This window comes from Centropristis striata, chromosome 20 (genome assembly GCF_030273125.1).
Source record: "Centropristis striata isolate RG_2023a ecotype Rhode Island chromosome 20, C.striata_1.0, whole genome shotgun sequence".
Classification (NCBI taxonomy): Eukaryota; Metazoa; Chordata; class Actinopteri; order Perciformes; family Serranidae; genus Centropristis; species Centropristis striata.
The window spans coordinates 15416876-15444108 of record NC_081536.1 but is presented as its reverse complement, the minus strand read 5'-3'; the positions used below and the strand labels follow the sequence as shown (position 1 = coordinate 15444108).

At 39.8% G+C, this 27233-nt stretch overlaps 1 protein-coding gene across 1 annotated transcript in view; it reads right to left on the bottom strand.

Annotated features, from left to right (window-relative positions):
- Positions 1 to 2517: 2517 nt before the first annotated feature.
- The window catches only part of pcsk2 (proprotein convertase subtilisin/kexin type 2), a 33637-nt gene continuing 8921 nt past the window's right edge, over positions 2518 to 27233 (bottom strand). Inside the window, exons 4-13 of the mRNA XM_059359319.1 lie at positions 23419 to 23532; positions 22877 to 22985; positions 22227 to 22264; positions 16559 to 16635; positions 15481 to 15569; positions 14692 to 14867; positions 11705 to 11920; positions 10331 to 10431; positions 8337 to 8564; positions 2518 to 3588 (exon numbers count right to left, since the gene is read on the bottom strand). Of these exons, the coding sequence (XP_059215302.1) occupies positions 3099 to 3588; positions 8337 to 8564; positions 10331 to 10431; positions 11705 to 11920; positions 14692 to 14867; positions 15481 to 15569; positions 16559 to 16635; positions 22227 to 22264; positions 22877 to 22985; positions 23419 to 23532 (1638 nt within the window). The 3' untranslated portion in view covers positions 2518 to 3098. The remainder of the gene's footprint in view (positions 3589 to 8336; positions 8565 to 10330; positions 10432 to 11704; positions 11921 to 14691; positions 14868 to 15480; positions 15570 to 16558; positions 16636 to 22226; positions 22265 to 22876; positions 22986 to 23418; positions 23533 to 27233) is intronic.

Here is a 27233-nt window from a genome sequence, read left to right as displayed (position 1 = left end):
TATTGATAGCTTGCTCTGCTTTTTGACACGTTGCACCAAGCACCACACATATTTGATAAGAATACATCCCCTTATGCATGTGTATTTCATATTACAGTATAATCATTACTCCTTGGCTTTTAAAAATGTACCCATATGTTTTGATGTATAAAACGTACAGATGTTGGCCACAGTTTCTTTCACATCTTCACTAAAGGGTTAAAAAGTTGTGTTTTAAGTGCTAAAGCATTCACAGGAAACTTCATTTTTTATGTGACATTGAATAACATTGTTAACAATGTCCCAAAATTCAATATGACCCATCTGTCTCCAGAAATGATAGAGAAGTAGGAGGAAAAGAAAAACAAAGATGAACTCCGATATGAAAGACTGAATGATCAATAGGTGTAAGATTGGAAAATGTGTAGTGTTTACTTTTACTTTATAACTGTAAAACAACAAGTACTGTGCTTCTCTATATTTGAAGTCACACAAAAACACAGTTCACTTGAAAAAGTTCTAATAAAAATAAGCCACATAAGCTGCTGCTGGGAACAAGCTCCTGGGTTGTTATCTCAGTTACTGAACTGACACTGGAAAAGATGCGTTGTTATATGGGTTCATTAATTGGCTGAGTGTCAAAGGGGTGGAACAGGTCGCAACATGTCCAAGATTAGACCTACACATGGGTATACAGAGCACAAAATTGCACAATAATTAGTAACAGCTGTAACACTAAGTGCATCCTTATGGTTAATGAGCCTATTATCTTACCTTGGCATTCTTAAAAAAAAGTTTCATCGACCTGAATTAATCACTGATTTAATGCACCACCCTCCGAGCAGCTAAATGACCCAAATCATACACACCTGGGGTACTGCGTCACCAACAGGTGCGTTCTGGATGTAGCTAACATGCTAAATGCTAAAATGCTCATGGTGGGTCCTCCAGCGGGGATTTCTGCACTCTATGGGGAAATTTTACCTTCAGTAAAGTGTGTGAGAAGGACTGCTGTTAAAAAAAACCCTGGTTATATTAAGCTTTGAGAATAACGAGCATGAATGTTAAACCTGCAGCAGACTGAGGAGGACTTCAGGGTGCAGGGGACTCACAGAATTCTTCCCAGACAGGTAAGTGGGCCTACAACACACTTGCGTAATGTAATGCTGTAGCCTACAGTGGAGGGCGTCAGAAACCATCGCTTTGCCTAAATATGTACAGTTACGTGCAGCTGCTACTTGGCTAATGTATTTGTGTTTATGGCTGTTAGTTTTACATCTCTGCTCTTTCATCTTCTGCTTTGTCCTTGTTTACTTTTCTAGGTTTTGTCAGTTTCTTTTAGAAGAGGGGCTAATCATATAATTCAGGGATGTCAACCTAAATGCTGGGGGGGGCGGCGGCACAATTTTTCATTGACACTACCACAGGGCCACATATAGGACCGTGCATTTAACCAGATATGATGAAACTGCAATTTTAAATATGTTTACAGTGCAGTAACTTGTATAACAGTATAAATAAGAATACAAAAGGTTTGAAGCACATAAAAAATAACCACTTACTGTGATTTCTTTTTTTTAGTGCAAGTAATTTTGTGCATTTTTACACTGCACTTTTAAGATTTCATGCTCAAATGCATGTAGTTGTACTGAGGGCCACTTCAAATGAGGGTGCGGGCCTTATGCGGCCCCCGGGCCTCCAGTTGCCCATCCCTGATATAATTAATCAGTCTGATGCACAGGCTGCAAAGTGCCATCTGTAGCTACTCCACTTATATGGCATATAGTTGCCCATTTATACACATTTGGTTCAGCAGGTAGTCGGTTGGTGCTGCCTCTGCAAACAATAACAAACCCTCCAAAGAGGTGTGGGGGCACTGCAGAATCGGGTAATACTTCTCTGTGGGTTTAGAACTAATAGCAACACTTTTACATTTACATGTATTTATATGATCCATCTTTAATTAAAAAAAAAAAAATGTAATGATCAGCCACTTAAAACCATCATGGTCAAGTTCATTAGTAGTCTCATGTGTATGATATTGCAAGCCTTTCTAAAACCTGTGAATACATTTCTCATAAAATGTGTTGTATGAGAATACACTTTGCTATAAAGTTATAATTTTCCTACTCCAGTGTATTTCCTGCAAAATCCAGCCAGGCGGCAGCAGAGTTTTTAAAAATGCATTGAGACTAAGTCTTTTCATACAGATTTAAAGTCAATATATAACTGGAATTTGTCATAACAGTGATTTATTAACGCTACATGTACCACCTAAAACATGGTTCTGTAGTGTGAAGAGTACCTTTGCATAAATAGCTCTGTGTCCACATTTTAGGGGACATTTTACCCTTATTGGACCGCACAGTACACAATGAGAGAACATGGGGAAATATTGAAACTGGGTTTTTTAGATATGTCTTCTTCTGTCGTTTCAAATTCTTTTTCCCTATCAAAGTTTTTGCCTTTAAATTAAAGAGAATGGCATGTGACTTTTACTCAGTGTGTTCAGTAGTGTGTTGCAAATCACTCAAGTGCTTTTAATAAACAGCTGAATAGATTTATTATAGCATACGTCAAAGATTATGAAATATGAACTGAGGACCACAGGCTGCAAAATGAATCACATATTCCTTTCTTTGTTTATATAAACAGTGCATGTCACATAAAAATATAAACAGAAAGAAGTATCAATGCTCTGTTTGCAAGATATTAAACTTTAAATAGAATGACACAGAAAATCATTTACAGTCACAAACTGTACAACAGTTGGCAGAAGAGAGGTGCAGGGCAGTTAAAGCAAAAGCATGAAGAGTGGCTTATAGTTGGTTTATGTACAATTCTGTCGAGTGTAAAAATCAGGTGATATAGTTTGCTTTCTCTATGTAGAACAGATTATTAAAGGTTACACTTTTATCATGATTGGATTACAAGAAACATTCATCGAAGGTTGGGGGCTAATTGAAACGCTTGTTAACAAAAAGCAGAGTGAAGAGGAGAAGAGAGGTAGACAAAAGCGAGGATGACGGGAGAGTGAGAAGAACTGAGGAGATTTAGAGGATAGAGCAAGATTTCAGAGAGGGAGAAAGTGAACGACTTGGCAACATGCAGATGAGATTTTAGTTGTTTTTACTCAGCAAGCTCTTCAGACTTCTCTCTACAGCCTCATCCAGCTCCTCCTCCAGCTCCTCCTTTTTCGACATTGCAAGTTTGGACTGATAATCACGTACTATCTGGTCTATATAAGGGGCACTTTGTGTTCCATGCAGCATGAGAGTCCACTCCTTCAGGACTCCGCGCTGTGGCTCGTCGCCCTGAAAGCCCACCTCCAGGACCCAGGTCCCGCGGGGGTCCTCGCCCCAGGTGTGGGTGGTCATGAAGGGCCACTTGTCGAAGCCCACCTTTGAGTCGTCGTCACGGGGCCTTCTGCTCAGCAGGATGGACTTTGTGCCCATGGGTGAGGTCATGTTGATGTTGAGGGCGCCACGGCGGCTGGCATTGACAGTGACCACCGCCTGAACGTGCTCCAGGTAGCGGACAAAGTTGTCCTTCCCCTGACAGGCTTCAGTGGTAATGGCCAGCACCAGTTTGTTGCCAGACTGGATTTTACTGAGGAGAAATGGGGTGAGAAAGTTAAAACTATGTAGCAAAAAGACAGATAAAAGTCAGATATCAGTGTCAAAAATTAAGTAAATAATTAAGTACACGGGCAAAATAAGCCACCCCTACCGTTAAGACTGAGAGAGCAGGCGATATAATTAAATTTGCATTTCCGTCTACTGACACCCCGCCCTGCTCTCCTTTTCAATGTCTTAGTAAATAAAGTACTTGACCCAGTTTTCCTATAGAACCATCCCACCCTGACGGAGCAGCAAGCAATCATCTTTTTGAAGCTGCTCCCTCATCACACAACAGCAGAGGTAACCGTCATGTCTGCTTACTTTACCATGTAATTTAGCAGTAGTTGGGGGGGGAAAATACTCAATTTGTTCTACAATACATGACAAATCTTTTATGTTTTGGTGACACACACATTTGTCACATAATGTTCTTGCTGCCTACAGTTTTAAGTGACTTGGTGTCAAAAAGTCTTAAACTCTGTGTTTTCTTTCAGAATTTATAGTTTTTCATTTACTTATGTGTCGCACAAATCTGAAGAATAGAATCACTTGTTTTTTTTGTTTGTGGAGATTTGCACACAAATGAATCTGAATGTTATTTTTCCTGGGAGTATGGCCACAGACACTGTGTTCATGTGTAGGCCTGATACCGTAGATACAAGGGCTTTCATAGGTGGACTATAGGCTCAATTGCCATTGTGTTACCACATTCGGTAGGAGTGAAATAACAGACATGTATTGAAATGAAATCTTATTGATAAGATTATCCCTGCATCATAAGTAAAATCGACCTGGGATTTCATTATTATTTGTCTAGCAAAGTTTGAGACTTTTCTTTAATACATTGTCAAAAACAATTGGTAATTGTTACATAAATGATGGACAATAGCTAATACATCATAAGCTGTATTAAATTAACCATAAGTGAATATACTCGCCTTCTAACTTTTTCACATGTATAATGTAATTGCACTGTCGAATGGTAATTATTAAATAGTAAAGTGTAACTCTGAGGCCTTTTGTCAATAAATGTAACATACTATATGTGGAACGTGATGTACTGGAACAACTCTAGCGTCTCTTCAGTGCATGAAGAGATCATTTTTCATTTAGTCATGATGGGTTTGTTCAGAGCAGACTGTAAAAGCAGGATGGTCTTGGTATTGTTGATGCTTTGTGGTAGGGAAGACACACTGCTGTTCCCATCTCTTTGGGTGATGGAAAGAAAGAGTGAGAACACAGCAGGGCAGGGGTGGTGGCCAAAGGCTAGGAGGAGGCTTAATAACATTATTAGAGGCCGGGGCCAGATCACAGGCGGTGCAGAATGGGAGCAGGGGGAGGGAGGGTAAGCAACAGGGACAAGATAGAGAAAGTGAGCGAGACGTGTGGATCAGCACTCAGTTTGAAAAATGATTAATGGAGCACTATGCTGAGCACAGAGAGGTGAGTGCAGCGGTGATCTGCTGAGAAGCTGATGAAGCGAATTACTATTCCCAGAAAAACAGAACAATTCACAGTTGGGTGTTTCATAGTAAGTTACACCCTATAATGCAACGTCGAGAGATTTAAAACAACTGTTTTTCATCCAACAACGTGACTCTAAGCATGTAGGTTGTATGTGTTACAATCAGGGAAACATTGCCAAGATATTTTTTTTTAACCAAATTACCTGGTTATAATGGCCAATACTTATAAGAGAACCAATTTAAAATATTTGTATTTTAAAAAGAGGTTCCTAACATGTAGATTAGGCACACCTGATGGTAAAGAAGGTTATGGTCTAATGAGTAAAGATGGATGATTTAATATTGTTTCCTGACTGAACCAAACCTAACAACACTATTGTTAACACAACAAAACAAAGAACACTTCTGCCTCTTCAAAACAGTTTTTTTTTTTTCAATAGTACATCAGATCCTCTAGTTTCCCATTATACTAATATCCTCTCTCTACAGCCTCTCAAAGAAAAAAGTTGTTTGAAATTTAGGAGATATATTTCCCCCTATCAGTCGATAGATTAGAGATGCACGATAAATTGCAATTTACTACCACTTTAATTTTTTTCTTAATCATTGTTATTGTTTTATTACTAGATGTATGACTGTACAATATCTGTAAATTGGAGTGAATATGTTGAGATTTCACTTTTGACCCCCAAACGATTTTGTGCGCAGCAGGTCTACAGTTCCCATCAGATAATGTGCGAGAGTAATTACAGCAGTCGGTCATAGAGCAGGCAGAGGGATGCCTCTGAAGAGCAGGACCAGTGGAGATTAAAAACAACCCCACTGTGCAGTGGGGCAGCGCAGCAGCACCACTGATAATGAGAAGTTCTCCTCCAGCTAAGTAAGCCACAGCCAGTCAGAGCAGCTATCAGATCAATGCAGAGCAGCGTTTGTGAGCATGGCAATGTTAGTGTTTATTGCCTTTCTCTGGTGATACACTATTATCAGAGGTGGGCTTGTTGTAATTATGTCTCTCCACTCTCTCTCACCACAATAGAGGCAGCAGAAGCCCTGTGGTGCTGCTTTGGAAACAGTGAACCGATTAAAAAAAAAAAAAGAGAGAGAGACTCCCGTACTACCTCTATGTGCAATTATTCTTTCAGATATTTAAGGTTTGTCCGCATTTTAAGCAAAGAGCTGATGCCACTTTCTGCAATGGAACGTCTAAAGGCACCACCACTCTGCATAATAGGTCAAGTCATCTCTAATATTTGCATGAGGAGTCCTCAGGGATGCAATAAAAGCCACCTGACTCTGGGGGGATGCTTCTCTTTTATCTGCCGTTGCATTCAAGGGAGACACACACATACACTTTCACACCATGTTGTCGTGACTGCATCGGCTGTGCAGCACTGATTAGACTCTAAAATAAGGAATTGGAGGTGTTGATGGTGGCAAAAAATACACACACATACCGTATTCAGTCTGCTTTTTTATCTTCTCCCACACATTGACACTTTCACAATGCATGTGAAAGCTCAGTGTTAGGCTACACACGTAAACACCTCTACCTGGAATCCCGTCTTGGCTGTCAGTCAGTGTAATTGACAGTGTTTCCAGGGGATGCCGTGCTGGGCCATTTGTGGTGCTCTAATTAGAGCGAATAAGAGGGCTAGCCACAGGAAACCACCAGGCATCACACACAGGAGCTCAAAGCCTCAGGATGTGATGAATAGATGGCACAGCCCTTGTGAGGCGTGCACAGGGGGACAGGGGAAAGAGAGGCTGAGGATGTGGAAAGGATGACAGGGAGGAAGGCTGGAAGCACAGAGAATTAAGGGAAAGCAAGGCTCTGGATGGATGAGATGCGGGAAGAAGATAGTGTGACGCAAGGCGGGATATGACTTGAGTGGAAAAAAGAGCCGAGGATGGCCTCCAAAGAAGGGGCCAGATGGACTGTTATCAAAACACCACTCTACCCTGAGGCCTGACAGCAGGAGCAAACATTATAGCATGTGAGAAATATCTTATGTTTTAATCTTGTAATAGTAGACGGCTTAAATAAATCCACAAAAGACAAAAAGTATATTTTAAAAACGGCTGATGCACCAGAAACTTGTTACTTGGGCTGAAACAGCAACTACTGCAGTTGTGACAGATCTATCATAAAGCTCAGAGTCAGACCGTCAATCTGGCAATTCTGGCAAATGCCCAAAGGGCTGGCCCACTAATGGGCTGCAAGGCCACCACCAGCAACAAAGCCAGAAAAAATGTGGGAGCCCTTATCTTATAAGGGGTTACACAGTCCCTGAAACCATATCCATAGGCTTATCCATAGGCTATGTACCATTAAGTTTGCTTGAACACAATTGTAGTTAATTGTGGTGTATTTTGTGGACTCTTGGATTTGTGTTTGTGCGCTTTAACTTCTGTGTTGTTGAGATAAAGGTGAACTTATTCCCAGTTAATTGTGCTGTTGGCTTTAAGTGTTGTTCTCTACTCTAAATCCTGTTGATGGAGGTGAATGAACAGTTTAGTAAATATGCTGTTGGTGTTAAGTGTAGGCCTCTGTGTGCTGTAAATCCTGTTGAGATGCAGGGGAATTGTTATTGTGCTGTTGGCTGAAAGTCAGTGTAACTGCTCTGTGTTGGGGGGAATCAACTCTCCTTTGATGGACTAGTCAAGATGAAAATAAAGCTGAATACTAACTACTGTTCAGCTTTTTGTCTAGAATTCTAATAATATTGAAGAGGAGTTATACCAATGGGAGTACCGGTACACAAAAGTCATGTTTAGTCCAGATAAGCAGTGGGGGGATATTTTAAATTGACTCATGTTCATTATAATGTTTTATTTTTTGGTTTTGGAAATCAAACTGATTGAAGTCCTTCATTTGCAGTCAAAACGAGACAACACATGTATCTTCAATGCCTTCAACATTTTTCTTTCTTTTTTCTATTATGCAGAAATTAAATTCAGATGTGGAAAGAGTGATTCATGTCAGTGCAGTACTGTTAGGACATCAGTATATGTCGTTACAAATATACAAGAGCATCAGACAGACTGAGCAGCTAATCTAAATATTACAGGGTTATGAAGTGGACACTCCCATCGCAGATGTTTTATTGAATTATGCCATATTGGGAATACTCAGTAATTAGATGAGTGTGTCTCTTGTGCTCAGCAGTGTTTTCCTTTCAGCATGTTGGTGGGCTCATTTTGAAATATATAATATGTAGTGTGCAGTTTTTGTAGCATTAAAAAAATAAAACTGAGTACAAAGGTGACTCACTGGGCCTCCTGAATGGATCCGGCTACACAGTGGAAACGCTCAGGCACGGTTTTCCATTCCTTGGCCATTTTCACCATTCCCCCAGCATCCAGAACACCGTAGCCAAACAGGTGGTTGAACTCGAGACCCACGCCATTCCTCCTCCACTGGTGGACCTCGTCATGGAGCTGGTTCCTCTTGGAGGTGAGGACTGACAGGTGCTGCATGTCTCTCCATGTCAAGTTAGGGCTGGTGGAGAACAGAGGCAGGAGGATAAAGAAAGGTTAGAGTGGTGGAGAGAAGTTAGAACGAGAGAACATTAAGTAATGAATATTAAAACATTTCTGATGCATGTTTTTGCATTAATGACATGCTTTAAATTATCCAAACATCCCAGTGTCTGTACTGTACTGTGAGGCAGATGGCTGCTTTTGTCTGTGTCTCCCTCCATTATCTCGGCTGTGTGTAGTGACAGCTTTGTTCTGGCTGACTCACTCAGTCCCCGCCGTTGGTTCAAGTGTGTTTGGGCAGTAAAAAGGCCATGCAGCCGTCCTAACAGCCTCGTGGCTTATTTGCCGCCGGACGGGGTGAGCATCCGCTCCTCCCAACAGCAACATCATTATTGTGTGTGCAGAGCAAACACTGTTTCTTTACACAACTCCACTAACTGGTGTCAGTTAATGGCAGCAGAATGTTGTCAGCCTTTAATGTGAGAAATGAAGCATCTGAGAGAAAGTAAAGGGTCTCCTCTGGGATTTTTGAGAAGCAGGTTTTAGATTTGTCCTATTCGTTTGATTATGTGTGGGCGGGTTTGCTTAAGTGGCATGTGTTTTCAATTATTTTCTGATCCACAAGGAACATGCTGCTCTGAATTCACAAGGATTATAAAACAAACTCCAACTTGTACCACAGAGTGAATATGACACGGTTAACACTTTCTTTTAAATATCAATAATAGAAGCTTCGGTATTACCATTAGCTTACATACAATTTTCAGGTTAAGGACATCAAGTACTGCAGTGTTTTTATCATCACAATCTCTCTACTTCATACATATACTGAAGGAAGTAATAAATAAAACATTGAGCAAGCACTGAGCTCATTTTAACAGTATATGAACTGATATATACAGAACAACGATATGAAGATATAATTTGTGTCCTTGGCACAAGCACGTCGAGTCTGTACTTTGTGGGTGAGAGAATAAGTGCTGTTTTGCTTTTCATTCAGATTAAACTTGTGATAAATAAGCAGCTCTGTGAAAAGTGAAGAAATGATTCGTGCTTTTAAGGAGTTCAGAGAGAAAATTCGAATAAAGGATCTGAGGATGGAGATTGACAGAAATAAAACACATCAACGTAATATAAAAGCTCAAGGTTGCAATTTGGAGTTCATGAATGAATGGGATCAAAACAGTGTTCTCTGAAATCAAATATTATCCAAATCTAAGGGTTGAAAGCCTGTTATTGTGAAATCATACATTCTGACCAGCAGACGAATGTGTAATATAATAATAAGAGGTGTCGCGATTTGATTCTGAATTGAAAATTGAGCTTCTGATTTTGACCTATGAAGTAAAGCAGTGTCTTACATCCCCTCAAAAATATGGCGGTTATATCACACTATATACCAGTTTGGTTTTATTCCAACTGTCATTTACATTATCGTTGATCTGTTGATCTTTATGAATCAAGACTTGATAGTCAAACAAGGTTATAGATGTCAGTGAAAATAATTGTAATATCTGGCCAGATTTGTTTTCTTTAAAACATTCACATTATCAACATAATGGAAAAGGGGATGTTGATGTTATGTCGAAGATGGCTATGCAACATGTCTCAGATAGCTATTAACATTAGCATGCTAACCAGCAAGCCCTAGTTCATCCAGTCTTGTAATATCGCAATATCCTTGAGAGGCGATAGTAAGTCACTCCTAAGGATTAAAGTTTTCAACAGTCCAATTAGATCTGTAATATTATATATTGGAGGTGTGTGGAAAGGTTAAGTACATACTTTGCCTCAATCGCCAGCGCAAAAACTCCAGCTGCCTCCGGAGCTGCTGCTGATGTTCCAGAGTGACGCAGAGTGCAGTTCCCATACAGGTCTGTGGTGGCCTGAAATAACCAAATCACAGGATTGTTCAATCACTAAAGACTCTCTCTCGCTCACAACAAATATTTACACTGCCCTAACTAAGTTTTTACGCACATGTCCATAACCAATGTAATCCTTTCTATTCAAGTTTAAGAAACGGAAATAGGGAAGGGTACGTAAGAGCGCACATTGGCTGACACATCAGCTGGCAAGTTATGTTTATATTTACTGAATAAGCATTTAATTATTTCATTTGGTGCTTAATTAGAAATGATAACAGATTGACTGAAATTAGAGGGGAAACCCTAGGGAAGATCCGTGGCTCTGTCAACAGCCAAAGGTGATTTGCATAATCACAAACACAAACACTGCTGCCTTTGTACACTGGGAAATTCCTTTTACACACACACACACACACACACACACACACACATACGCACGGTATATGGAGTGTCAAGCCTATATTCTCAATATAGGCATGCTAAGATGTAAGAGCATTCCTCTTATGATCAAGGTCAGGAAATTGTCACCAGTCATGCTCCAGCTGACTGTCTTTTCAAGGATCACATACACTTTGTGTTTTTGAATCTGGTGAGTCGTTCATTGCTTCTTTCAGGGATCACCCACTGGTGACACAATTCTATAGCAATGACCCCATAGCATCAAATTGTGTATGCCAAGGTCAGTCACTAGATTCACTTTGCTGTCTCACTTGTTTGTTATTTTTCTTTCCACTTACTTTAGACCAATAAACACTTACAAAGAAGCACTTTGGTGGAAATCAACTTTTTACTAATGGTTTTCAAATATTTTTTTTAAATGAGTCATGGGGGGAAAAAAATTCTAACAGTAAGAACTAATAAAAGAGTCCATAAAAAAATTGTCTATGTCTCCTAACAACTCACCCACTACAGTGAGGCAGCTGCACTGAGCATCTGAGGCAAAATGATGCATCTGGATGTCCAGGAAGGTAATCAGAGAAGAGCTATTCTTCCACCTGAACCTCCATTTTTCACAACCAACCAGCAATTACAGCATAACAGCTTCTTCCTTTAGCCCTGGTCTATTCCAATCTCCTGAAAGCCCCTTTATGCAGCCGGCTGAGCCAACTGAAAACAAGCTATTTACAATTAAGTCTATGAATGAGGACATATCTTTAGAAAACACAAAATGTTACCAACAAGTATTGAGTTGTCTACTGAAAAAGGGAACTTCACTGACCATATAATGTCCAAAACATTTGACATGATTTATTTTCCCCCTCATGTGAAACGTGTTTGCTTAAACACTCACAACGCCGGCCTCTGGGTTCCTCTTGCGTCCGTTGCTGAACGTGGATGCCAGGGTGGAGGAGCAGCTCTCATCGTACAAAGCGGTGCGTCCGTCATTGATGGCTGAGTTGATGGAGATTGTCCACATGCTCGAGGCATAACCATCACAGTTGCAGTCGTCATAGCTACCACCATCTCCCGATGCCCACACGTAGATGCTGCCTTTTCCTCCGCGCCCCTGAAACGACATCGTCATCACAGTTTTGCTCATTACTAGTGAGACCATGAGTGGTGTGAGAAAGATGAGACATAGGAACACACAGTGACCCAATCTTAATTCATATTTGATCAGTCCTGCCTAGTTTTACAGTTTATTCAAAGCTGAACATATTATTCTGCTGCTTCAATCACTTAATTTGTGCCCATGGGAAAAAAATGGACATATAGTCTTTAAAGCATTTAACAATCAGGCTTCCCAGTACATTTCTGACATGCTCACTCTCAGAACTCAGAACTCTCAGAACAGAACTCTGAGGCCAGCTGGTGGAGGTTGTACATAGAATAAGATCAAGATAGTGAGGGAAAGATACTAGTAGGGTATGTTGTCTTCTACATGGTGGGTGTTTGATTTGTGTGAGTGAAATTGGTTGACAGGAAAAGAAGAACAACTGCAACCATCATACCATATTCACTCAAAACATGGCAGTGCAAAAGACAGCGGATAATCCTTAACTGGCCCACAGTCTCCTGAGCATGCGTTTCAAAGTGAATCCAAGCCAAACGGACACGACAAACAGAATTTCAATTTGTAGTATTCTTGGAATGTTTGCACGCCAACCCGCCTGTTGTTCTTGTTACAAAATAACAACACCCTGCAATTTGCATTGCCACTGAGTGAGTAAAGCCATGAGAAGTAAAGTATCAAAGGAATGTTATTTGTAATACTGAAGAAGTTGAGGGTCAGTGTAAAAATAAAGTTTAGGTACACATGATGGTACTGATTATTTTAGATTTCCCGTGACCTACAGAATGATAAGCAGCATACAGAGACACAGCCTGAATTGAAAACCTATATTTGGCTGTTGTCATGACCAGCAGCTTTCTGAGGACACAAAAGCTTTTCTGTAGAGACGGTATAAAGGCATTACAGTAGTCATGGCCTGAAAATGAAAACATTGGTAATATCTGTACCTCCTTTGCAATGGAGCATAATACCTTCTGTATGTTTAAACAGACAGTAAAATGTCATCTTTGTTGCTGATAGAGTGCCTTGAAACATGAAACAGACTGGCCCCACGCAGAGAACATCCTCTTCACCAAATGCTGCACCTGTTTCTACAAAAGGCCGAGCATTTCCACACAGAACAAAAGATCAAGTGGAGGAGGAGTGACATGTCCTTCCATGCTCATTCATGTTGCTCACTGTTTGAATTGCAAAGACAGTTTTGAGCATCGTTGAGTTCACCTATGTGCTTCAGGCCTCCTGTCCTCTGCCTCCAGTACAATCCAAATAAAGTGCTTTAATTTTGCACGGCACACGCTGTCATTTATTTCCATTATCAATGGCAATTTGCAAAACAACATGTTTAAGATGCAGATTTGAAGCCACTCTGTGTGACTCAGTTAATAGCACATAATGTGCTTCTTAATTTTAAATGTTCCTTTTTCCTTGCACACATCATGCTCAGCTTATATAAGTGATCATTAGAATCTAAGAGGCAGATCGTAGAGTGGCTGCTTGATTAGTTGTGTTTACGTGATCAAAGATTACAGTAAGCTTTGCTTCTACTCAGCTACCCTTCCTGAGACGGGGTCATTTCAGAGCTATTGCGGTGACATTGGTGGCATGGCATCTCTGTGACTGTGTATGTGTCAAAGAAGTCTGCCCTTCAACCGGAGAACCCAACCTTAGGCCTGCGTTTCACCTTGCTGAAGTGTCCTAAGCAAGACCAGAATGCCTCATCAGCCCTGAAATGCTCTCATTTTTGATTGCAATGATTAGGCTAATAAATTAGAAAAAAATTGTGGAGCAAAAACTTGAATCACATATTAGCGATGCTATGATGGATTGCCCAATTCAATACAATACACGGGTGTAAAATGAAAAATAAATATGTTCGTCAGCCACCTTTTTTTTCCCATGACCATGAAAAGAGGACCCCTAACATCATTAAGGATGACCTATTGTTCTCATTGTCAGGTTTCAAATAACACTCTCATACTGCCCAAGGGCCCTTCCTGCTCTGGTTGGTCAGTGTTGCCAGGTCCTCTGAATCTGTGCTTTCTGTGTTACTCTAACATAAGTCATTACAGACAGAGGACTGACTATAGCAGAGTATAGCAGCACCTTTTACTGTAAAAATACACAGATAAAACAAACTACACCATTAATCTTCTCAGGATGAAAGTTTGATGTGAGCATGTAGCTATATGTAGCAGTGGAATAACTGTAAAAAAAAAATAATAAAAAAAAGTATAGTAGCAACACTTTTATGGCATTTTTTTTATTGACTTAAACCAAAAATTATTGTTTTCTTTGATGGAAGCAGATTTATCAGACTTAGTAAATGGTGACTTGATAAAGTGAAAAAGATTATTACAATGTACACCCATTATAATTTGGTACAATTATTAGTAACGCTTTATATTAAGGTCCTTGTAATAACCATTAATTAACAAGGCCCTTGTAAGTCCTTACAAGATGCTTATTAACATTATTGTGTGTTTATAATCTTATATAAGTGTTAATAATGGCATTGCAAACACCCATGACCCACCCATTGTCTTTGCCATGCCTTTATTGATCTTACTTTGTTTGCTTATTGATATTAAAATATACTTTATTGCTCATCTATTATAAGTTAACTATAAGTTAACTATGCTTTTTGCAACTACCGGATCTAAAGCGAGAACAATGCCTTATTACTTGTTAATTAATGGTTATTAAGGACCTTATTATGAAGCGTTACCCAATTATTTTATAACCCAATGCGTATGACTTTGTCTTACCTTGTTTACGCCGTCAGCCATAGCCTGCAGCGTGAGCTCTCGGGGTCCATCCACTGTCTTTCCGTCATCGGTTGGTCCCCAGCTGGCACTGTAGATGTCAATTACCTGAGGCATGTGGCTGATGGATGATGCCTCAATAATGTCAGTCATGAAGGGCTGGTCCAACATCCTGATACCTGAAAGAACAAAACCTTCAAGTGAGCCAGACATTGAAATTCTGACTTCTATTGCTTTAATGTACTGTTAAAGCTGACAAACCACTGTGGTTTAATGGTATTTATCAATGGGTTATGTATAAAGCATTTTTTCAGCTGGTAAGGTTTGCAATATATAGACTATGAAAACACAATACAACACATTTATAGCATCTAAACCTTTAACAATAGCAAGACAGTGATTTAAAGCAGCACACAAATCAAGCAATCAATATTTATCTTCTTATTTCTTTTGTGTTATTCCCAGAGCAAATTTCAAGAGAAATCAATATGAAACAGAAACTTGGAGCTGTCTGGATCAATGGTGTTGTCCTGTTGCTATGTGGACTCTAACTGACCTCTGCAGTCATTTCATTCTATGAGTAGAGGTGTACCGTTTAAAGGTGCTCCAGTACCAAACAATGCTACACCGTAACCTATATTTTATACACAATGCACACACAGTGAATCATCCTCATCATGTCTTTGATCTTTTAATCATACCATTTTCAAAAAAATGTTATTTGCTTTCATTGCTGACTGCTCTTTGTTATTCCTCGTGATGTCCAATCTGCAGTTTGACATTGACACACACCTGCCACCTTGGAGTTGTAGGCGACTCCCACGCCGCAGATGTTGTTGTTGGCTGCTGCAGACACCTCTCCTGCACATCGTGTGCCGTGACTGGTGACAGCAAAAAGAAGAGAATGTACTTAAGTGGATTTGCATGAATTTAAATGAATTAACAAAGGATATATTGTGGGTTAAGTTTGAGATAAGATTTCCCCGATTAGATGCAACTCCTGCTTTTGTTGACTTTGTGCCAGACTAGAATTGTTAATAGCAGAGGTTTAGCATTTTCCGTAGCCATAAATCAATTAAAATTAGCATAAAGACTGTGTGACCTGAAGAACATTAGCTCAAGGAAAAAATATTTATTCATCCATTTATCTATCATTCATCTGAGTCTGACTGAATGTGTTTGCATATATCCGTGTTTTGTGTGCACCATGTAATGTGTGTCTGTCTCTCCATCCCTCCGCTCCCCACAGGGACACTGCAGAGAGTCAACCCCTCTCTCCCAACATGCTTTGCTTCAGACAGGCAGCTATTTATAACAACCAGCTGATTAGCCAGCGAGTTGTGCCCGACAGTCAGCAACTGCTACACTGGCAAACCCAAATACTCCCTTCTCACTCCCACCCACAGACGCACACGCACTCACTGATACTTCTGAGCAGATGGAGGCACGGTGGAGGAGGAGAGGCAGAGAAATAATGTATGCCCCTTTGTTCCTCTCTTCGACATGTGTTGCAGTGACAGTGGATCACCCGGTGTGATTGGGCGATTGGAGGCAGATAAGGCTTTATCAGACAGGAGGTCGCCACACTGAACACTGAGACTCTGAGAGGAAACTAGACTTGTGCTAGTCCTCCTTATCTACCTTATGTCCTCCAAGTGAACGGGTAAAACTGGGTATTATGTTTTCTATTGTGTTGTGTTGGACAACAGCTCTGTTTATACCTCACCATTATGTCTTAATGGAACCATGTGAAGAGAAAATCAATAGAGAAGAGCCGCCAGATTACAGGGAGAGTACACACGTGCACACTAAAACACACACTGAGTATGTGTATATAGAAACAGGGGCTGGCTGGCTGGGTGAGCTTTACCTGTTGAACCAGTCGTCTGTGTAGCGCGGAAATGGGAACGGGTCATTGCTGCTGAAGTCATAGCTGGCATCTGCATTCTGAAAGGACCAAATGGATGCATTTACAAAAACAACACCGAGACAGAAAAACAAAAGGGGAGAAAGCAGAGGGGAGCATTTCATGGTGAAGTGGTGACCTTCTCGCTGCCTGTTCCATCATCTGGATGGGTTTTTCCCAAACATGGCTTCCTAGTGTGAAATACTGATATTATACTGCTATCTATCTATCTATCTATCTATCTATCTATCTATCTATATATATATATATATATATATATATATATATATATATATATATATAGCTGGTATCCTACTAGTTTGCCTGTAAGCCAGGAAAATCTGAGAACTCATGTTTTATTTGCTCTGGCAGATGTGTCCGTCCCCTCAACTTTGGACTGATTTCCAGCGGCCTAAGGCGTACCGACTGTTTATCTTATATAGGGGGTTTTTAAGGATGGCATTTTGAAAAACACACCAAGATGGCTGCATTTGATGTGGAGCTGTCTGTTGAAGCAGCATTAACTGAATAAACCGGATGGTATAATTTTGTTAAAAGAAGAGCAATCAACCTTGTGAAATATGTTTTTGACGTACCCCAGAATTCTGCAACAGTTTAATATACCACTGTTTTTTTCCCCAACCTGCTTTGTGATGAAAAGTCATGCTGTAACTGACTCTCAATTGGTCAAGCAGGTGTATGGATGTTACCTTGATACCAAGGCTCCACCGAACAATCACTATTGTGCAGACTCTAGCTCAAAATCTACCAGATGGCAGCTAATGTATCTGAGATATTTTGACTTAGTAGAGCTGGTAGACCTGCATTTTTCTGTCTTGATATACAGCATATGGTAAGCTAGTGAGTAGGTTAGTAAGGTAGTGAGTTTTAGAGGTGATTGTGAGCAGCCAAGTCTTCCTGTTTCCAGTCTGTATGCTAAGCTTAGTTAAAAGGCTGCTGGCTGTAGCTCAGTGGTTGAGGAAGTATTCAGATCCCTTATTTAAGTAAAAGTACTAATACCACACTGTGAAACTACTCTACTGCAAGTAAATGTCCTGCATTCAAAACTTACTTAAGTAAAAGTACAAAAGTATCAGCATCAAAATGTACTAAAGTAAAAGTTGTCATTATGCAGAATGGAACCGCTCAGATTGTTTTTTATATTCCAAATATATTATTGGATTATTATTATTGATGCATTTATATAAGCAGTGTTTGAATTTTCAAGGTAGGGCTCATTTAAAGTACTTTATATAGTATTATTAGGTTTATTTAAAACAATGTCTAATCACTTTAAATGTATGGTTTTTTTTATGTTAAATCTTTACGTGAAAAGTAACTTTAGCTGTCAGCTAAATGTAGTGGAGTAGAAGTATAAAGTTACAAGTACCTGAAACATACTTAAGTACAGTACTTGAGTAAATGCACTACAAACCATTCAAGGGACCTATAATAAATGGTTGAAATGTTAAATATGTTAAATAACTGTTTTTAGAGAAGTTGCCGGAAACAAACACACCGTACTACAAATACTTTGCGATGATACTGGAACAATGTGTGGTCACAGCGGGGATTTCGAGCTGAGAAAATAATGGCCCAATCATTGCCAGCATTTAATTCCACATGGCCAAAAGTAATCGGATCAGATCAAACAGCAGCGGAAAAGCAGGAGAAACAAGACACACATCTGCCAGAGGGTCATTAACGCAGTCAACATGATTACCAGGATAGCCATGTCTGAAGAACACACACGACAAGATACAAGATTCAACAGACATCTTGGGGAAAGTCTCAAACTTATTGCTCTTTCTGTAACACACTTTGGAAGCTCTGGCAATATGCTGTGCTCTGCTTTACCTGTCACTCATGTCACTTTCAGTGGTATCTGTTTTCTTTTGTAACCCAGTAACAGGCGCTTTGTGTGGTCATGAGTATGGAAAAGCCAGAGCCGTGTTCATAACTGAACACATCAGATCAATCTTTGGCGCTGTTTCCACACTCGGCCCTGACAGCTCTGCTGGCTGACATTTAGACGAGATGACTCAGTCAGCCACAAAGAGAAACGGCAAAAGCTTACTGACCCAATGGAGAAACACCATAATTATAACAATGTGGAGCAGGTGAGGAAAGTAGAAATGCTCGCGGCGACTTGTGTTGCATGATGAAATGGCGGCAGAGAGAGGTGCGTACCTCTGTGATTGTTTAAAGACGTGATGATAAATACAAGGGTGAAAGCCATCTTAAGTATTTCTACTTCTGAAAAACTAAAATATTTTCAACAGGTGGCACAACTTGTGCATTGAAGCTGTTTAAAAATGTGAATAGTCTAAGAACTGGCTGGCTTTCATTTGTGAAGGCAGAATATGCTGCTCCCAAACAGGTTTTGTGCTCACGTCAGAAGCAGGAGTGTTTTTTTTTCCTTTTCATTAAATGGAGTGAAAAGTGCTGAGTCCCAGTGATAAATGACACAGGAGCATGTCCATGAATCATTTGCTGTGCTTCTTAAGCTCATATCGTCTGCTATCAATCAGACCCTGCTCTTCCTCTCGTGTCCTGTGAGTAACCGGGGTCAGAATAATAGATTGTGTCCAGTCTCAGCTACCTCACCTTTCCCCAGCAACCCTCGTCTGTTCACCGTCCTCGGAGCAAAAACTACTTGAGAGAGCAATGACTCAAAGCTGCTGTAGTGGGGGCCATATGCCTCATTTTTCCACACCCAATTAAAAATTATAAATAAAAGTGTTTAGATGGAGGTAGTGGAAAGAAACCAAGTACTCAATTTACTTTAACCTTAAATTCTTGTACTTTTCTTGAATATTTTAATCAATTAATATTAATCAATAGGGTATATTTATTTAAACCCATTACATGGCTCCATTTAGATGACAGTTCAAGGCTCAAACAGCAAATATTTCACAAAAAGCCAAGATTCAAGAAGGTTAATAAACATATGTAGCAGAACTTTGTTTTTGCTAGATTTCTCTCTCAATCATCTTAAAACTATACTGTAAATCAAGTAATTAAATCTAGCTTCAGCTTCAATAGTGGAATGCTACTTATGCTTCAATGTATATTAGATAATAATAACGTCTTCTATAAGTAGGCGGGCACTTAGAGAGTCCTCCACCAAGGCCATACCCTATCCCACAATGTCAATGATAATTGCCCCGTGATTCAGATCTGCTCCAAAATGTAATGAAATCCTCGTCGACCTGTGCTTCACCCTTCCACCAAGTAACATGAAAATCTGGCTAGTAGTTTTACTGAAATCCTGCTGACAAACACACAAACAAACATATAACCTCCTTGGCGCAGAAGTAATAATAAATCACTCATAGTAGCAATTTTGAATTATGGACTTTTATGTGAAATTGGGTGTGTTTACAGCCTATGTTGATTTGGATATGTTTTATTCCTGACTAATTATGTTGCTAACGAAGGGGACAAAGCACAGACAAAACATTATCATGTATCTCTCTTAGAGCAATTTATCATGTTGCCTTGGCTGATTTCAATAGTCCATTTAGAGCTGATAACCTAATCTATAATCTCGGAGAGTGGATTGCTGCATAATGTGACTTTATTGAAAGTCCTTTGCCAGATGCTTTAAAGTCAAAGATGAAAGAAACTATTTCACAAGGCCCAAGCATCTAGTGAAGTATACTGCCCTTCTATGTACTTTTGAAAGATGATTGTGAACCTCATCTAAAGCCATTTCTTTCATAGGTATCATAAGATTCTAAGACTCTCTTCAAGGTAATTTTATAGCCAGTCTTGCGTTTTTTGTCTTTGCTCCCGCTCTCCATCTCTCATACGTATTCAAACAAATGCAACATATGAGATCAACTTCAGGGTAATGTGACATCATAACATGTTGTCATGGTAACTCCCCAGGGTGAAGTAACACTTGTCACATGGATGGGTACACAAAATCCAATAGCACACCTCTGCTATTTTTTCGCACAATTCTCTTCGTCCACAGATCGATTCTGCTGTTATTTAGAAATTCTCCAAATGTTGTAGTAGCCAAACACAATGGCAGTATTGATCAAGTGCTGGCAAGTTTTGAGATAAAGAGTAACTGCACAGCCACAGCTCCATGGCTGGAATTGGGTCTAACTCAACATCATATATATTAGAATTATGTTAGAAAAGAAATCCAACCAGTTTTCCTCCTTTTTACTGACATTAGTGATGTTCACCACTCCTGCTATCTGATATTAAATAAAGGTACAAATAAATAAAGTATATTTTCTATTATTTCCCTTAACAGCTACTATTATCTGTATAGATGTATTTATATATGCATGTAAAGTGCAATACCTATTGGCATTTGTAGGTAAATGTGCCATGAAATTGAACCACTGAGTTAGAAATTTCTTATCTCAATCTCACATTAAGTCACTTTATTAAAAAAAAAAATCTCATGAGCTGTTACAGTTTCAAATGGGAAATCTTGAAAAACAACACGCCCTTGCAAAAACTAAAACACTACAATTTAGTTCTCCACATTTACTCACAGTGATTTACAACCACACAGTCATTTACAAAAAGGACAGAAGGGACCCAAAATTGAATTTTATTCTATTGTTTTTATGGGTTTAGTCAGCCGATGGAAGGAGGTCTTTGTTGGTTTACGAAACACCATGACGACAGTAAGAAAACAAGATTACATACACGGTGTCTCTCCCCCGTGCACGCTCACACAAACACACACTATAGATCTATGCACAGCATGATCCATCAATCCAGTAGAGCGTGCTCCTGCATCACCCCAGCTGAGGCTGAGTGTTATTTTTGGGCCAAGGCTCATCTTTGTTCACAGGCAAAGAAACATACAAAGGCAAGCAAACATAGTGGTAAGTGTATAACAACATGCACAGTGGAAAAATAGCAACACTTATGCAAGCCACATTTTAAAAGGATCACACAGTGTGCTCATGAGCTCAGACGGAAAAGCAAAACAGAGAGTCCCCTGTTCCGGTGTAATCTTTAATACGTCTTTGCAACAGTATATTAACATATCCGTGAGAAAACTCCACAAACTGTTGGCATTTCAAAATAAAAATCCTGTTAAAAAAAGCATGGACGTGATTGTCAAAAGGGGGTGTTTAAAGACCAATGAAGCGCCATGACTCACTCTTTAACAACACCTCAGTTTGTCAGGAAGGTTTGCATTCAAACATCCTGGATTCAAGACACAGCACCTGATGAAACTGCACGTTTTATAGTCAAATCAAACTAATCCTCGTGCATTTCCTTGTTCCATTTAGCCATCCCTCTTGTCCTTTAAGGTTTTATCAGTATTCTGGAGATAGAACATCACATTATGCAGCGCCAACTACCCTGGCATTATCTCTGCTTGTGACAGATCGGCCTGCCATTGTGCCTGCCACAGTGCAGTGTGCATTAACATTAAACAGCTTGGCTGGCCGTCTGCCTGTCTTTGCGTCCTCCAGGAATACAAGGAGACTCGGCAGCCATGAAGGCAACGTGGAAAGCACCTGTCACTGCCGATGGCACACCGCACAAAGCCCATGAAATCCTCCACCTGAACCCCTGATTCATTTATTAACAGCACTTCACAGACATGAAGGAAATTGTTAAATTCACTAAGAATTGAGGTACTCACATAATTTGATGCCAGGTCTGGATGCAGATAGTCTATGCCTGAAATGTGATTTTGACATCAATCAGTGACATAATTAAGCCTGAGAGGGATTTTAATTTTAAAGATGTACAGAAAAGTTTAAATGCTTTTTTAGGAGTTGAGATAATTCCACTTTCTTTACGGCATAAAGGCATACTATGCAGGACTTGTTGCTTACTATTTGTAAACACAACATTCAAACTTGGCCCCTCCTCGCCAGGAAATAAAAATAGCGAAATACAGGCTGAGGGTCTCTGCAGATACAGACACTGCCACACATTGGTACGGCTTATAAGTGATAGCCTTATACACAAATCATTGCTTTCAGTTATGTTCTATTTTAGGAAAAACAGAAATGTTGAAAAGTTTTACTATGTGGTAAATACACATTTTTTATGTAGCTTTTGGAAAACTATGTCTTTTATTTCATTACAATTTGATGAAGATGTTCATAACAAATTATCAGTTGTCAGTGTTCATATTCTGGAACTCAGCCTTTTGTTCCCATTCACTGGATTGCTAATGAAACAGATGTGAACAAAGTAATTACTTATATCAGTATAATAATTATATGCAGGTATAATTTGAGTATTTTCAGCTCAGAAACAGAAACAACAGCACTTTACACTTACCATCGTCCATGATTGCGATGGTTACTCCTTTGCCCGTGTAGCCTAGTTGCCAAGCTTCAGCCACATTAAGATCCAGCCCAGGGGTTCCGTCTGCCTGGCCTGTGTTTATCTAATCACTCAGACAATATGGAGAACATCCATGACTCATGGCACCCAGGTGAGCCGCCGTTAGGAAATTAGTCAACATGGAGGATGTGTGTGTGTGTGGGAAGTGGAGGCTATGGATAAATGCTACTTGGGGGTGGGTAAAGGTGAGAAGGGGAACTAAATGTCAGCGTTACGATACGCAGGTTGGGTGACGCCAAGCTTAAAAGTCACGCTTGCAAGTTAGGGTAAACAAGAGGGGAGGAAACGTGGGTGGCATGAATGCAGAGATGAGATGGCATGGACAGTATTGGCAAGGCTAATTAACAAATGAATAACTAAATTGATTTAGAAAGTAGTGGGGAATATGCCTGGCCTCTGAGTAATTAAGGTTGAAGAATTTGGGTTGGTGCTGAAGGTCAGGCGGCATGCAGACAGCTGCGAGGGTGATTACTCACCAGATACCACTGTTTGGTGAACAGAGGGTCACTCATGTTGACTTCAATATCATTGATATTTCTGTAGCCTCGCTTCTGACGACTAAACCCATCCTGCTCAAAGACATTCTTCACCTGGGGGAATAAAGGAAAAGAAATGCCAGGGTCAGTTTAAGGGCAACAAATAATATCACACAACCTTGTCTAAAAGGGTCATAGAAGAGAAAAATGAAATGCAGGTCCACAACAGTGCATATGCTGGAAGACGCAAGTAAGGTGTGTAAGATGTATGTGCTCTGTCTATGCGCAGAAAATCAGGAGACCCAGCTGTGCTCTACTGTATCATAAAGAAAGAACGTCATGTTAATCAAAAGGGCTATTCTTTTCCTGCTAATCAGAGGGGCTGCAGCTGGAGGCAAGGCTTCCAAACTCACCTGCTACATAAGAGATGGAGTTATATTTTCTTCTCTCAGTACAATTTCAACAAAAAGCCACAGCAATTACACTCACAGATACGCTTGTCTTTTTTTGAATCCTCAAAGACACTTGCAGGCGGATGAACAGCTGTGTTTTGGATTACAAATGCTCACTGCAAGCTGCCACAATACCATTTATCAAGCAGTAGAAGATAACATAGGACAGAGGACATAAATGATGGGGATAAATGTCTTCAAATTGTGGTGCTTGATTAGCTGGCGGCTGTCATCAAAATGATTGGGTATCTTCGGCACTGGTCTTGTATTTTCTTTTCGGCTACATTTAGGAATCAAGTCAACAATTTTTCACCTCCTTCATCTGTCAGAAGTTGTGAGGATAATGCCAATCAACGGCAGTTAATCAATTCAGCCATTGTAATTACAACATCCCATTTCGTGTCTGGTTTTATCAAAAAGGCACCTACACACATTTGAAAAAAAAACCTGAAGAGGTAATGGAAGTAAGAGTCATTTAATCTGTTAGTCTGGCAATATGTAACCCAAGCCTGAAGCGATGCTATTAATTAGAAATGTATAACCAACAATGTACTTAACACCAATGCAGTGGTGGTTCTAGAAATTTCAAATGGGGTCGGGCCAGGCTAGGGGCGCAAGCGAATAAGGGCTACCAAAAAGTTTGCTATGATAAAATAAAATCAAACTATAATATAATCAAATATATTAAATTGGAGATGTTTGCAAGAATTGCATTTTTGGCAAAGGATGCAAGCAGTTCTTTAAACTGCTGAGAAACCCTCTTTTTAATTATGTTACTCAGAAATCCATGCACCCTCTGAATGCTCTAGGTTTCCACTTTGGGGTTGTAAAGTTTCATGAGGCTGTGATTATCCTAAAGGTCACAACAGCTCATTTTATACAGTGAGGACAAGATTCAAATTATTAAATTGGGCTCCCTGAATGCCATATAGTCTTAGCATCCCAGTCATCCCAAATGTATACAATTCCAAGACTGTTTAGGGACCCAAAATTATGCAGAAATATTAAAATACACCATAGAATAGGTTAAAAAAATAGCATTGTTGGTACCAACAATGTCTTGCTAGCTATACTTTCATATAGTACTAATATCAGTAAACACAGTCACGACGGCCAGGATCTAGTGAGGAGGAGGGGCCTTTTCCTGCCCTTAGTCCCTCCATTGCACCAAGGTCTCAAGGACAATGACTTCATTTGAAGGTTTAGGTCCTTTTCTGTCTCTTTATGTGTGTAGATGTATTAGAAATACTAGGCCCTGGAGTTTCTGTATATGAAATAAAACACTATTTACATACCTGATAAAGTGAAGCTCATAATAAAAAATAAATAAAAGTCTTATCCACAGTGCCAAAAATACATTTTGAAAACATGCCCCTTTGGCTAAATGTTCCTTTTGTGCTTACCCTTAGCAAACCCACTCTAGTGTGACTGAGAGAAACGGGCATTGTGCGGTGTGTTTACTGCCACAGATAAGAGAGCACAGCAGCACTTAAGATGGCCTTTTAAAATGGCCAAAGCCTATTCATCCAGATCTTTCTTTTATGGCACACTCTAAGCAATCAGTAGGCACATACACTGTAAATCAACACGTCAGTTGGTCCTTTTTGAAGGACAAGTCAGTTCTGAGAAAAATTAAAATTATACAGCATATCTGCCTTGGAGTTATTTTAATTGTGAAAACAATTTCACTATTATATTTTTTTCTTTTTGAATCATGTAACATTTGCTGTGACATAATTCCGTTCACATTCAGAGGGAAACTACCAGCACTTTATGCATTCCCCCCTTCTCTCCATCCATCATCAATTTATTCCATCACTTGGCAGGAGAGCTGGTATTTCCCTTGAGACAGCATGTCATACTGCCCACTCACAACATCAAACAGTGCCCATGCACCACCATCACTCTCCGCATTTGCCCACTGCCTGCTCGCAACTCACAACGCTCCAGTTCACTTCAAATCAAAGAGCTGTGCCGCCTCTCTGCTTTCTCCTCTGCCTCATTTTCCTCCAGGCTTTCCTAGGCATGTGTCTTTCAGGGTCAGGGGATGCTGCTCATTCACAAAGATTTATTCTATTTTCACCTTTATTTATTTAATGCCTACTTCCTAGTATGCCTTAAATAGATTTTGAATTTATTTGTCTTATGTAAAACATGATGAGAGGAAGGAACCATGGATGGATGGATGGCTGAGGTGAAGGCACGGATGTGTGGATGACTGGACGTCTCATTTGAAATCAATTTGGGACATCAATGTAAAAGGACAAGAGAGGACACGAAAGCATAAAGAAAGATGCAGAGGAATACAAGGAGAAGCTAGTGAGTGAGTCAAAAGTGGGTCAACATGCTCCACTAATAGAGTTCAACAATAAATAGGACTCTGGGGACACTACAGAATCCCCCCTATACTACACTACAAACAGCGCTGCTGCTCAATTAGACATGTTTTACCAGTGTGTACTGATGCTTTTAAACAAAATATTTAAGATTACTGCAAAAGGTCATACTCACTCTTTTTTTATCCATTTATTTTTGCATAAATGTCCAGATGCAGCAAACTAGCTCTTTTTTTTTTTTGAACGAACTGCAGGTGTAAAATTGAGGTATATCCTCCGTACTGCCTTGAAAAATGGGAGGAAGACACTCCAGAATGATAAAATGGCAACATTAAGTCAGACGAGCTGACCTCATCCATTCCAGAGATGCACAGGAATCAATAACTGCAGCGTCGCATATGAGCATGTCAAGCATCTGATTAAAAACGCAGCATCTGGAACGTGGACCTGCCCGTGTCCGTGCTGTCTCACTTCCATTAGCTGTATTAGCTCAGTGGAGTGGCTCGCATTTATTTTCATTAGCACCTCTCACAACCGCAATTAGAAAGGTTAGTTGATTGTCTGCAGCAGGACCTCCACTTTCACCGCCTCCAATGGTGGACGGAGCTAAACACACAGAGCTCAGCACGCAGCCAAACTGTTTTATTTAGGAAAGAGCTTGAAGACATGGCAGAACTTTGTGTTTTATGTTATGAAGTAGATTTTCCAATTCATCAATGAGTCAACGATGTAAAACACAACTACAACTACAGTATTTTGTTTCTCCCTAGCTTCTCCAAAGTAATAGCTTTCTGCTTTTCATTATTACACCTTATGACTTAAATGCCATTTGACTTGAAATATAAATATAATTTCATACTGGAACATACAGCATATTAGCATATTAAAATATAACTCAGGTTATAATATTGTACCATAGTTTATCATTTACAGTGCTAATTCTTTTAATACTAATATTTTAACCATGTAGGACATGTTTCTGGATCAACATCCACATAGTGCTGCAGAATTATGTATTTTTGTAGGT